The 14,091-nt window shown below is 48.6% G+C and overlaps 1 protein-coding gene across 1 annotated transcript in view; it reads left to right on the forward strand.

Annotated features, from left to right (window-relative positions):
* The first annotated feature begins 2,698 nt into the window (after nucleotides 1-2,698).
* NR2F6 (nuclear receptor subfamily 2 group F member 6) overlaps nucleotides 2,699-14,091 on the forward strand; it is a 31,345-nt gene continuing 19,952 nt past the window's right edge. Inside the window, exon 1 of the mRNA XM_083594788.1 lies at nucleotides 2,699-3,954. Within this exon, the coding sequence (XP_083450914.1) occupies nucleotides 3,680-3,954 (275 nt within the window). The 5' untranslated portion in view covers nucleotides 2,699-3,679. The remainder of the gene's footprint in view (nucleotides 3,955-14,091) is intronic.

Below are 14,091 nucleotides of genomic sequence, written 5' to 3' on the forward strand. Positions count from 1 at the left end.
AAGGTGCAACTCTGTGTGTTTGTGTATCGGGAAGAGCAGCAGAGTTCTACGGGCCCTTGTCACCAGGTGCTGGGATGACAGGCCTTTCCCCGCCCTGAGTCCCCAGGGATGCGTTTGGCTCGTCTGGCCTTGTCTGGCCTCCTGGACGGGGAGACACTTCCAGGCCAATCAATGCGGGTCTTGATTGATCACCGCAAGAAGGGCTGCAGGGAGACAGAGCAATTATACGTACACACTCACAGGCGGGGAACCCTTTTCCATCCACGCCAAACGGTGGCCTGGGTGACCTTGTCCAACATCCTTTCTGGCTGCCGGATCTCATCCCACCTGCTCAGGTGCTTTGTTCCACCTAAGAACATCCTTCCATACCCCCAAGTACTGTTTTTGGGGGACGGGGAGGGCTGGGTGTGGAGGACTCCCTGGTCCTGAATGGGGTAACTGTGCCCCTGAAGGACCAGATGCACAGCCTAGGAGTCATTTTGGACTCACAGCTGCCCATGGAGGTGCAGGTCAATTCTGTATCCAGGGCAGCTGTCTACCAGCTCCACCTGGTACACAGGCTGAGACCCTCCCTGCCCATGGACTGTCTCGCTAGAGTGGTGCATGCTCTAGTTATCTCCTGCTTGTACTTCTGCAATGCGCTGTACATGGGGCTACCTTTGAAGGTGACCCGGAAACTACAACTAATCCAGAATGCGGCAGCTAGACTGGTGACTGGGGGCGGCCGCCAAGACCACATAACAGTGGTCTTGAAAGACCTACATTGGCTCCCAGTACGTTTCCGAGCACAATTCAAAGTGTTGGTGTCGACCTTGAAAGCCCTAAACGGCCTCAAAGGCCCAGTACACCTGAAGGAGCGTCTCCACCCCCATTGTTCTGCCCGGACGCTGAGGTCCAGCACCAAGGGCCTTCTGGTGGTTCCCTCATTGTGAGAAGCAAAGCTACAGGGAACCAGGCAGAGGGCCTTCTCGGTGGTGGCACCTGCCCTGTGGAACGCCCTCCCATCAGATGTCAAAGAGAAGAACAACTATCAGGCTTCTAGAAGACACCTGAAGTTCAGGGAAGTTTTTAATGTGTGATATTTTAATGTATTTTTAATCTTTGTTGGAAGCCGCCCAGAGTGGCTGGGGAAACCCAGCCTGATGGGCGGGGTACAAATAATAAATTATTATTATTATTATTATTATTATTATTATTATTATTATTATTATTACTACCCTCCAGTGCCCTCCTGAGAGATGTGAAGGAAATAAATAACTATTTGGCTTTTAGAAGACAGGGGAGTTTTTAATGTTTGATGTTTTGCTGTGCTCAACATGTTTAAGTTCTTGGAAGCTGCCCTGAGTGGCTGGGGCACCCCAGTCAGATCGGCGCCATATACATATAAACATCATCACCATCCATGCTGGACTACGTTCTTAAGGCCACCTTTGACAAATGAGATCCGAGGCAGGCCTCCCAAAGAACGCTCTTAATCTCGGGGCCGTGGGTTCGAGCCCCGCGTTGTGCAAAAAGAGGGTTGGACTAGATGACCCTCGGGGTCCCTTCCAACGCTATGATTCTTTGATTCTAGGTAGGCACAAAAAATGTGCATGCTTGTTCTACGCTAAAAAAACATCCAACCTGTGTTTGAAAACATCTGTGGTTGCAGTCCCATTTGTTCTTGCAAGCGTTTTAGAGGCATACAGGGCTGTCTGCGGACTGCCCATATTACAGTGTGTGCCAGGTAATGTGTGAATAGGGGACAGGTTGTGGCTCAGTGCTGGAGCGTCAACCGGACGCGTGCAGAAGGTTCTTGGTTCAGTCTCTGGCTTCCCCAGCAAAGACTTGCAGCCGTAAACATCAGAGGGCTTTGCTTTCTTGCCGAGACTCAGCGGCACAGCCCTTGCTTTGTCTGGTGCTGGGTTCAAGTCTCCCCATCTCCAGGTGAGACTGGCTAGCTATTATCTATTAAATAAAGCAAGAAACAAAAATATAGAGAGACGGCTTGCACTTTGGTAACACTTTCTTCCAGGCAATCACCAGCGACTATGGGATCATTATTTCCCGTTTCAGATGGGTGTGTGTGTGCCTCTGTGTCCAAAGGTCTTTTTACGAGATTCTCCAGTCTCAGCGCTTTCTGCTGAATCACCCAAGCAAGGAAACAAACCAGTTGACCCTTAAAAACAACACAGCAGGCTGAGGGGGAGTCAGGAACAGAGCTAATTTTTCTGGCCTTCCATTTCAGGAGTGATTTTCCTTTGGGTGCGCGGGTTTAATTTTTTAGAATTCTAGAGCGGGCACACTTTTCAGACTCCCCGCTTGAGCCTGACACCCTAGAGACGCCGCAGCCGGCCACAGCAGGCAGTCCTCAGCTCCAGCAACATTTTTTAAAAATGTTGTACATCGCCCTGGGATCTTTAGATAAAGGGCAGTATATAAATTGTATTAATGCAGGAGCAATAACTCCCAACTCTGTCGAAGGCAGCTCCTCCAGGCTTTGCCCATCCGTCCTGGCTGGGTTGTTGTTGCGAGGCTGGGAAGCGGGAGAGGCAAAAGCCCCCGGCGCGCCCTGCCGGCTGGGTGGCGACGCGGCCCTCTGCGCGCGCTCAGAGACCCTCTGGCGCGCCTCGGGGCTGGGCAGGAAGCGGCGGGCGAGAGGGAGGCGGCCTCGGCAGGCGGGCCGGCCGGCGGAAGGGGAGGGCCGGCGAGGGAGGAGCGAGCCAGCAGCCAGGCACGGAGCGAGCGAGCGAGCGCCGCCGCGCCAGCCGCTCCAAGTCCTTCCTCGCCGGGGCCTGAACTTTGCGCGCCGCCGCGATGCGCTAAGGCATTTTTGCGCACGGCGGGCGCCCCCTTGGCAGCCTCCCCGGCCACAGATCGGCGCCCCCCGGTTCTTCGCAGGAGACCAGCCCCCCACCTGGAGCCCCCGAGAAGCCCCCGCACCGCTTCGCGTCGCGCCCGCCCGCCCGCCATGGCCGCCGGGGAGCCCCGGAGCGCCCCCAACCCTCTCCGGAGCGCGCCAGGCAGGGCCCCCCAACCCTCTCCCCACGGGCGACCCTCCTGAAATCCCGCCCCGAAAAAAACTTGCCTGGCTTTTTTCTCTTTTCCCTTTTCCTCCCCTCTCCTGTTCTGGGGGAGTTTCTTTCCAGGACCCCCCTTTTAACAAAACCTTTCCAAAACTTGGATACCCCCCAACCCCTCTCCAACACTTTCCCCCCTCGATCTGCAAAATAACTTTGGGGAGGGTGTCTTTTTTCAGGGTCCCTGTTCTCCCTCTCCTAAGACTCTCCCCAAACGCCGCCCCCTTCTTGCCCCCCCCCATTTTAAGGAATATTTTTTACCAGCCCGAAGTGACCTGGATTTAACTTTTTTATCTTTTTCTTTTTTTACGCTTTCCACCTTGAGCCCCCTAACGTGGGCGCCAGGCTGGTGACCGCTGGCTCCCTCCTCCCACGAAATTGCTCCCCCCTGAAATTCCTCTTTGGGGGGGGAGCCAAGGCTTAATAACAACAATAATTATAATGCTGTTGGTGATCTATTAAGGAGACATTTTTGTGCCTGACTTGGCCGCCGTCTGGAAGGAGAGAGCGCCCCCAACCCGCGGCTGGCGGCCGGAGCCGTGTTTGGCCCCCACCCCGACCCCTCCTGCCCCCCACCACGGACACCCCCACCGCACCCCTCTTCCCCCCTCCGGGGCGCTATGGCCATGGTGACCGGGGAATGGGGCGACCCTAACGGAGGCGAGGCCAACGGCTTGGAGAAGGGCTACCCCCGGCACTCGGAGGACGACTCGGCCTCCCCCCAGGGGGGCACCAGCGACCAGGAGCCCCTCGACGACGACAAGCCGGGCATCCAGGTGGACTGCGTGGTGTGCGGGGACAAATCCAGCGGGAAGCACTACGGCGTCTTCACCTGCGAGGGCTGCAAGAGTTTCTTCAAGCGCAGCATCCGCAGGAACCTCAGCTACACTTGCAGGTGGGCCTGGAATTTTGATTTAAAATAAAAAAAATCTTTGGGGGGTGGGGGGGGGGAAAGGGGGCGCACCTGGGCATCACTTCCATCCATCCATTTATTTAACATCACGTTTCTCCCTGAATCCCCCCTAAACCCTCCTTTCTGTCCTGCCAGGCCTTTCCGGAGAAGTCGAGAAGTAGGGGTGCTCTCCCACGCATGAGACTGGGAGAAGGGGTGCTGCTGCACCCATGGGTGAGAGAGGGTGGTCTGCCTGTTCATGAGATGGTTGGGGTGCTGTGTCCGTTAGAGGGGGTGCTGTGCCCATGGGTGAGAAGGGGTGCCCTTTTTGTTGGTGAGAAGTGGGTGCCCTCTCCATGGGTGTGGAGGGGTGCTGTGCCTTCCTGTTCATGAGAAGGGCATCCTCTGTCCATTTGCGGGGAGAGGGTGCTGTGTCTGTGAGAAGGGGTGCTGGCTGACCCCCTTTTCCGCCTCTGGGGAGTCGGGGCCTTCTCTGCTCTCTGGCCTTACAGCCTTGGAGTCGCCTCAAAATCCAGGCCGCCTTCGGGGTCTGTTCCTCTGCCTGCTCCTTCTCGGATTGGGGCTTCTTGCTTTGAGATGGAGTCAGGGACATCTTTCAATTCCCATTGTTGGTGTCCCTCGAGGTGGGTGCCAGGAAACGTGCCCCCCATCTCCTGTTCCCAGTGCAGGGCTAGGCACCCCGCTCACTGCCAACACACACCCCAAATTATTTTGGATTTCCTTTCCCAAATCCGCCTCTGTATCCTATTTCATTTCCTTCGCTTGTATCCACCCCCTTCCTTCAAGGAGCTTGAGGCGGTGGGCACGATTCTCTCCCTCCCTATGCAGTCCTCACAACAAGCCTACAAGGTTGGAAGATGGGTGCATGGTGGAATTTGAACCTAGGTGTTTGATGTTTCTGCAGGCGGATTGGGTTTTATGCAGCAGTCTTGCATTTTAAGGGTCACAGAATTGCAGAATTTTAGAGTTGGAAGGCACCCTGAGATTTATATTGTATTGCGTCCTGTTCATTCTTATTTTTAAAAATTGATTTTCCAGTGTTAGAAACTCAAATATATAAGCTAGGGGCTAAGTGACTCCATCAACCAAGGTTGCCAAAGCCAAAACACAATGCCTGGTTGCGCTTTTGGGAAAGACGGCTCTAAAGTCCTATTTTCCAAATGATGGACTGACTGTGATGGATTCTCAGTTAAACATCTGGCTAGAAGACAACCTTGGGCCTGGTTAAGAGCTTTGAGAATTTAAAAGAAGGAAAGTCACTTAATCCAGGGACAGTATGCACATCTATTGGCCTATTCTGACCTCTTTTTCTTAATGGTGACATTCATAACGCAGGAATATTCTTCCCAACTCTGAGCAGGGCAGTGGGGGAAGCAAAGACAAGTGACAACGATTCACTATAACGCTCTTCACTGCTCCTGCTCAGGCTGCACTGAAAAAGCATTTTGGTTCCTGAAATTCATTCCCATTGTGCAGATAAAATATAACGGATAGAATTTTACAGGATGGAGCCTTAGTGTGTGTAAATGGTCTAGATCCAAGGATCCCCGGATGGAGGAGAGGTCAGGTGCCTTGCTCTCAGGCACCATCACTTAGTTAAAAGTGGCCGAAAGCCTGGTGCAAATTGTGCCTGGCTATGTTTGAACACTGGCTGGAGTGTGTTAAATCCCTTGCTTTACCTGAAAAGAGAAAGAGAGATCGTGTGTGTGTGTGTGTGTGTGTGTGTGTGTAGAAATTAGCAACTTTTAAAAATATATATTTTATTAGTTTTTTTAACGTATCATTTCGAACAATCATATAACATAACTTCTTATCTTATACTATACTTCTGTCAACACCTCTGATGATTTTCCGTTCTTTATAACTTATCCTGCATTTCTTAATTTCTCTGTTACATTTACCGGTAATTATCTTAACTCATAATTTTCCTCATGGTCTTCCTTGCAATATTTCAAAAAGTTCCCCTTACAAAACTTGTTGCAGTCCTACTAGCGTAATCTGTTCATTACAGTAGCTTTTCAAATAGTTTGTATATTTACTCCGGTCTTCTAAGAATCTCTGGTCCCGCAGGTTTCGAATCCTTCCTGTTAGTTTATCCAGTTCTGCATAGTCCATAGAAATCAGCAACTTTTTCCTGGCTTGAGTGTTGTCTCCTCAACAAAGGGGAGAGCCCCTTCTGTCCTCCCCCCCCCCAACTTTTTGCCTCCAGCCTTGCTCACTACGACCCCCACCCTCAGGAGGTTCCCCCACACCTTCCCTCGGTCCCGGGTGTCAGTGAAACCAGCTAGCCGCAGACTCCTCAGTCCTCCTTAAGAGATTCAGCTTTGAAATGGGCCTGGGAATGAGAGCCGGCAGTGGGGAATAGTGGTTAGAGCGCTGGACCAATACTTAACATGGGAAACCAGGGGTCAAATCTTGCTGCCCAGCCCATGAAATTCACTGGGCGACCTCGGGACAGTCGCTCCCAAGGACTCCCCTTCCTAGCAGAGGTCAGTTAGGGATTCTTTACCCGCCATTCCTGCATTGCAAGGGGTTGGACTAGATGACCCTTAGGGGTCTCTTCCGACTCTACAATGCTAGGATTCTGCAAGGATGTTAATGGTCTGCTTTGCAGGGCTGCTGTTGCAAAGATTTCAAACAAACCCCTGTGTTGCAAAAGAGAACATCAACAATGTTTAGGCAACACGTAATAGACAATCTTTATAGAATTCCTTCAGTGTGGTGGGAAAATATAGAATTGTTTCATAAACCCATCTTATTTCAAATGAATATGTGTGAATGAAAATATCAAATGCTGTGGAGCAGTGCTGACGAAGATCTACAAAACAGCAGTCAATATCCGGAATCTCTGTTCAGTGTTGGACATTATATTTGCTGAATACACAAAGCTTCACAGCTTATCTTTCATCGTACAAAGTTTGGTACCTCACTTCATTTAAAGATATTCGGAAACTAAGATTTCATTTTGAACTTGTTATGTTTGAAGGGTTTCTATAAGGATTGTCTATTATGTATGCATATGGTCATCGTTGTTGCCTAAATGTTTTTGACGTTGCAAAGATTTCAGCAGTGCTGAGGAAGTGTTTGGAATCATAAACAGGATTTGTTCTTTTCTCAGCTCTGCTTTCCAGGAATCCTTCGAATGAGATTTATTGCAAGAACTCTGGGACGGATCCTGAACTGGCGGGGGGGGGGGGGAAGGGTGCCTCGTCATCCCCTCTGTGACACCCGTGAGAGGTAGTCAAGCCGGGGCTTGTGTGAATCGCCCGTGTTGGGGCCTGTGGTGCTGTTGCGATAACCTTGGATTTTTGCTCCGTTCAAAACAAGCGCTCAAGTTACAAGCCCTCAAGGCTGTTGAGAGTTGGCCGCCTCCACCGCACTCAGTGCTCTGCCCTTCCCCGTGAGTGGGAAAAAGCAGACGATCCGTTGCCAAATCCTTGCCAAATTTGCTGCAGCCCTCGGGGAAGAGGGGTTGGGTGTGAAATATTGGCTGCCTCCTTTCACACCTGGCCAGTTTTCTCACTGGGAGTCGGGTGTTTAATTCTGCGGCTTGGGGCTTTGGCGTGTATGTATAAATCCTCCTTTGGGGGTTTGTGGCGTGAACTTCCTGCGATCCGGAGTCGTGCCTAGCAGGTGATTCGAATCCAGGACCAGAGGTTGACAGGTGCTTTCCCTTAGTTTGGGGCAGCCCATGTCCCCCCCCCATCTAAAGTTGGACTAGATTTCCCTGGAGGTTCCTTCACTTCTATGTTTCTGTGATTCGGATCTAACATTTCTCTAGCAGTTGCAAATAGGCTGCCAAGCAGTGTTAGAAACTAAGATATATAATAAGCTACAGGCCTACCCGAAGGGACGCGGGTGGGGCTGTGGGTTAAACCACAGAGCCTAGGACTTGCCGATCAGAAGGTTGGCGGTTCGAATCCCCGCGACGGGGTGAGCTCCCGTTGCTCAGTCCCTGCTCCTGCCAACTTAGCAGTTCGAAAGCACATCAAAGTGCAAGTAGATAAATAGGTACCACTCCGGCGGGAAGGTAAACGGCGTTTCCGTGCGCTGCTCTGGTTCGCCAGAAGCGGCTTAGTCCTGCTGGCCACATGACCCGGAAGCTGCACGCTGGCTCCCTCGGCCAATAAAGCGAGATGAGCGCCGCAACCCCAGAGTCGGTCAGGACTGGACCTAATGGTCAGGGGTCCCTTTACCTTTACCTAGGCGCCAAATGGCTCCTTAAACCAAGGTTGCTGGTGCCAAAACGGAAAGCCTAGTTACCCTAAAGTCTTACTTTCCAAATGATGGACTGACTGTGATGGATTCTCAGTTAAAACGTCTGGCTAATTCAGAGGACAGCCTTGAGCCAGGTTAAGAACTTTGAGAACTGAAAGAAGAAAAGTCTACAAATATTGGCTTATTCCAGCCCCTTTTTATCAACAGTGACATGGACCATTCGTAACGTAGGAATATTCTTCCCAACTCTGAGCAGGGGAACTGAAGACAAGCAATGACCAGTCACTAGAACGCTCTTCACTGCTCCTTCTCAGGCTGCACAGAAAAAGCGTTTTGGTTCCTGAAATTCATTCCGATTGTGCCGATCAAATATGGCAGGATGGGGCCTTAGTGTGTGAAAATGGTCCAGACCCAAGGATCCCCAGATGGGGGAGACGTCAGGCGTCATCCCGGCAGCCAGGTATCTTCACATAACTGTCAAGCGTCCCTTATTTGGCGGGACAGTCCCTTATCCTAGCGCCATGTCCCGCTGCTGTCCCTTATTGATGATGTCCCTTAAATAAGCTACTGAAGGTAATGGGGCCCTTTCTATGTCCAGCTGTCCTTTGTCAACAACAAATTGTTGCTGTTTTTTTGTGTTGAATATATGCTATATGGTAATTTATGGACCTAATAGGTATCTCAAGCCATTTGCACGCAACAAAATATGTATTTTATCAAAGTAATTGTTGATCCCTTATTTTGGCTGCTGATCCCTTATTTTCGAGGCTGCTGGTCCCTTATTTTCAAATCTGTAAGTTGACAGCTATGGATCTTCACTTGGTCGCAGGTGGCCAATAGCCAGGTGCAAAATGCGCCTGGCAAATTTCGAACACTGCTGCTATCCAGGTTTGAGTCATAAAGAGTCATAGAATTGTAGAGTTGGAAGGGACCCAACTCGCTGCAACGCAAGGTTCTTGCATTAATCCACAAAGCCCAAAGTAACTCTGGCTCAAAGTACCTGCAGGACCACTTATTTCTTCCGGCCCACTTTTACTGGCATCTGAGCCTTGTGCCCTGTGTAACTCACTGCCACTGGAGGCTGGGAAGGAATTTTACCTGGCTTTTTTGTTTTTGTTTTTTTACATCTCCTAAAAGCTGTGTTAGTCAGATGGGCCTCCTCACTGTGGATTTTTTTTTCTTACCTGTACTTCTTTATTTATTGTGGGGGAGACTTATTTAACCAAATGTGTACAGTCGTACCTTGGAATTTGAACAGCTTAGTTCTCAAATGTTTTCGCTCCCAAACATCCAAAACCCGGAAGTGAGTTCCGCGGCTTCCGATTGGTTGCAGGATCTTCCTGCAGCCAGTCAGAAGCCACGCTTTGGTTTTCGAATGTTTTGGAAGTTGAACGGATTTCCGGAATGGATTCCGTAACAAAACCTCTTATCGATTTCGGGAGGGGGGGGGGAAACTATCAGCAGAAACGGTTAAAAGTTAGTATTTTTAAAAATCCAAAAGACAGTTGAAAAATGACCATATATATAAGTAATGTTGTTGTTGTTAAAATTTGTATACCACCCTTTACCTGCAGGTTTCCGGGCAGTTCACAGGATTAAATAACGATTTAAAAACACGAAAAGCATAGTCAAAATAAAAACAAATTATAAACAAAAAGAAACCCAGTAACTCACGAAAAGGTTAAGATTAGCGACAAAAAAGCAGTTTCAAACAGGTATTTTAAGAAACATTCAGGAGGTATTTAAAAATCAACAGTGTATTTACTTAAAGAACAAAATATCCACAAAAAGCAGTTAAAACCGGTATTTTTTATTTGATCAGACGATAAGTACAATTGACCATGTATTTATTTAGCAAAATTCTAAGCCCTTCGCTGATGTTTTTATTTATCTGATTGCGGTTTTATTTGCTGTGTGTCGCATATACCACACCACAGCCAATCACCACCACCATCTCATTTTTTGGTTTTTTTAAGCGCCTGGACTTTCCATTGTGATGACCGTAACCCAGGCTTAAGGTTGCCATTTGGCGATTAGCTTATACACCTGAGTTTCTAACACTGCCTGGGAGAATTCCCTCCAGGCCTGATCTTCTGCACTCAAAGCAGATGTCCTAACCTTGTGGTTCCCTACCTTTCTTTTGGGCCAAACCACCACCACCACCTCGCCTCCATAAACGTTTCCCCGGTGTCCTCCGTTACAAAAAGCAGTTGTTCCGCTCAGGAAGATACGAGTGCGAAGAAAGAGCAGCAGCAATTAATTGCGCGCTTATTCCAAATCCAATTAAAACCCCTTCGTTCAATTAATGCAGCAAGACGCAGGGACTCGCACCCGGTCCCCGGCCGCGAGGCCCTTTGTGTGACATTAGGAGGACTTGCGACTGCCTCTCTCTGTGCCTCACGCTCTTTGTGGCCGGAGTAATTGAACCCGTAATTTATTTATTTCCCTTGTATAAAACGGGGTGTGTTTGTGTGTCTCTGTCGCCTCCACAAGGGAGCCTTTCATGCCTTTTTTCTCCCGACAGTTGGACGGCGCCCAAAGCCTTATTTAACACACACTCCACTTTGGTGGCAAATTAACTGGCCCCCTAATGACATAATTAGCGGGACCATCCCCGCCCCATCAGAGTTCATTCACATGGGTGTTGCTATCGTACTCAGAAGCTGATTTCTCTAATTTGCAGATTTCTCTTACAGTGGTACCTCAGGTTACATACGCTTCAGGTTACATACGCTTCAGGTTACAGACTCCGCTAACCCAGAAATAGTACCTCGGGTTAAGAACTTTGCTTCAGGATGAGAACAGAAATCGTGTTCTAGCGGCGCAGCGGCAGCGGGAGGCCCCATTAGCTAAAGTGGTGCTTCGGGTTAAGAACAGTTTCAGGTTAAGAACGGACCTCCGGAATGAATTAAGTACTTAACTCGAGGTACCACTGTATTTGCTGAATGTCGGGAGATTCAGGGCAGATTTTTTTCTCTTTTAATTAAAAAAGCACACCCTCCTCTTCATTTGGCACGTGGTTAAACTGTGGAACTCTCTCCCACTGGAGGCAACCGAGATGGCTTTCTCATGAAAGAGGAGGAGGAAGGGAGGGTTCTCGACTCACCACGATGACTACCCAGATCCTCAGCTCAATGGCTTCAAATGACAAACAAGATGAATTTTAACAGGGAGAAATGTAAAGTATTGCACTTGGGCAAAAAAAATGAGAGGCACAAATACAAGATGGGTGACACCTGGCTTGAGAGCAGTACATGTGAAAAGGATCTAGGAGTCTTGGTTGACCACAAACTTGACATGAGCCAACAGTGTGACGCGGCAGCTAAAAAAGCCAATGCAATTCTGGGCTGCATCAATAGGAGTATAGCATCTAGATCAAGGGAAGTAATAGTGCCACTGTATTCTGCTCTGGTCAGACCTCACCTGGAGTACTGTGTCCAGTTCTGGGCACCACAGTTCAAGAAGGACACTGACAAACTGGAACGTGTCCAGAGGAGGGCAACCAAAATGGTCAAAGGCCTGGAAACGATGCCTTATGAGGAACGGCTAAGGGAGCTGGGCATGTTTAGCCTGGAGAAGAGGAGGTTAAGGGGTGATATGATAGCCATGTTCAAATATATAAAAGGATGTCACATAGAGGAGGGAGAAAGGTTGTTTTCTGCTGCTCCAGAGAAGCGGACACGGAGCAATGGATCCAAACTACAAGAAAGAAGATTCCACCTAAACATTAGGAAGAACTTCCTGACAGTAAGAGCTGTTTGACAGTGGAATTTGCTGCCAAGGAGTGTGGTGGAGTCTCCTTCTTTGGAGGTCTTTAAGCAGAGGCTTGACAACCATATGTCAGGAGTGCTCTGATGGTGTTTCCTGCTTGGCAGGGGGTTGGACTCGATGGCCCTTGGGGTCTCTTCCAACTCTATGATTCTATGATTCAGGGCAGATTTTTTTCTCTTTTAATTAAAAAAGCACACCCTCCTCTTCATTTGGCACGTGGTTAAACTGTGGAACTCTCTCCCACTGGAGGCAACCGAGATGGCTTTCTCATGAAAGAGGAGGGGTCTCCTTCCTTGCAGTTTTTAAAGCAGAGTTTGGGTGGCCGTTCTGGTCAGGGATTCTTGAGCATTACTGGGGGCAGGGTTGGACTAGATGAGCTTCAGGGGTCCCTTCCAGCTCCACGTTTCTGTGAAAGAAAAGGGAAAAGTGCATAAGGAAGTGTGGAAGAGGCCGTTGCTTAAGGCACACCTGCGTTGCCAAACTCGAATCTTCAGATTGTACGGATCTTTTGCCTTTTGCGGGTTTGATGAGCTCGGCCCGATGTCTGCAAAGGGTCCATGGGGCTGGGCGCTTTTGCGCCTTCGCCTTTGCTCTGCCCCTTCCGTTGCGTGGACTTTGGATTGTTTACATTCCCCCCCCCTTTGTTCCAATGTGTGTAGAGGAGCCCTCCGTGCTCTTTTTCTGCATATAAAATATATTTCTGTTTCTGGCATTTATAGGCATTGAGGGATCTTGCTCTTGCCCCCTCTGCAAACCCGGAGTTTGCAGAAGTTTACTTATTTGCTTTTAAACAAATAAGTAAAAAATAAAGACATGGCATGTGAGGGAAAAGGGAGGGCAAAAGCTGGAGGTGTTGGTGCTGACCTTGAAAGCCCTAAACAGCCTTGGCCCGGTATACCCAAAGGAGCGTCTTCACCCCCATCGTTCAGCCCAGACACTGAGGTCCAGCTCCAAGGGCTTTCTGGCGGTTCCCTCCCTGCGAGAAGTGAGGTTACATGGAACCAGGCAGAGGGCCTTCTTGGTGGTGGCACCCGCCCTGTGGAACGCCTTCCCATCAGATATCAAGGAAATAAACAACTATCTGACTTTTAGAAGACATCTGAAGGCAGCCCTGTTTAGGGAAGTTTTTAATATTTGATGTTTTATTGTGCTTTTAATTGTGTTGGGAGACACCCAGAGTGGCTGGGGAAACCCAGCCAGATGGGTGGGGTATAAATAATAAATTATTACTACTACAGTGGTACCTTGGTTCGCGTATGTCTTGGATTACAAATGTGTCAAACTTGGAAGTGCATATCCTGCTTTGCAACCTTTTTTTGATTACAACCCATTTCTTTTGGATTGCAAACAATTTGCGGGGGGGGGGGGGAAGGCCCCATTGGTGAAAGCGCGCCTTGGGTTACAACCTGTCTTGGTTTACAAACAGACCTCCGGAACGGATTATGCTTGTGAACCAAGGTACCTCGCGTTAAGAACTTAATTCGTTCCAGAGGTCCGTTCTTAACCTGAAACTGTTCTTAGTCTGAGGTACCACTTCAGCTAATGCGGCCTCCCGCCGCTGCCGCCGCACAATTTCTGTTCTCATCCTGAAGCAAAGTTTTATTTTTATATATATATATATATATATATATATATATATAATAAATACATTTATGAGAAAACAGACGTACATACAAGTAAACAAACGTACAATCAAGCAAATAACAGAAAAATCAAACAAGCCACCACACTATAAGATACAAGATTAATATAATTAGCATCATATATACTCCTGATACTGAACACAATTATAAAACTTACAGATTTATAAATTTAAAACTGACTTCCAATTAATCTCATTGTACTTTTATCTATCCATTACTTTATACTGCACAGTTACGTATTTCTTATATAATTTCTTTTTACCTCCCTACGAACTTATATTTATACAATACAGGGGGATCAGTCTAATTCTGCCAAGATGTTTCCTTTTATTCCATAGTTTTCTAAATATTCTTTAAAGATTCCCCAGTCCTTATAGACTTTTTGTTTTGGTTGGCCTCTTAATCTTCCTGTCGCTTTCGCTGGCTGCAAAGCAAAGTTCTTAACCCGAGGTACTATTTCTGGGTTAGCGGAGTCTGTAACCTGAAG

Source organism: Podarcis filfolensis (assembly GCF_964270895.1).
Source record: "Podarcis filfolensis genome assembly, chromosome: 18".
NCBI lineage: Eukaryota > Metazoa > Chordata > Lepidosauria > Squamata > Lacertidae > Podarcis > Podarcis filfolensis.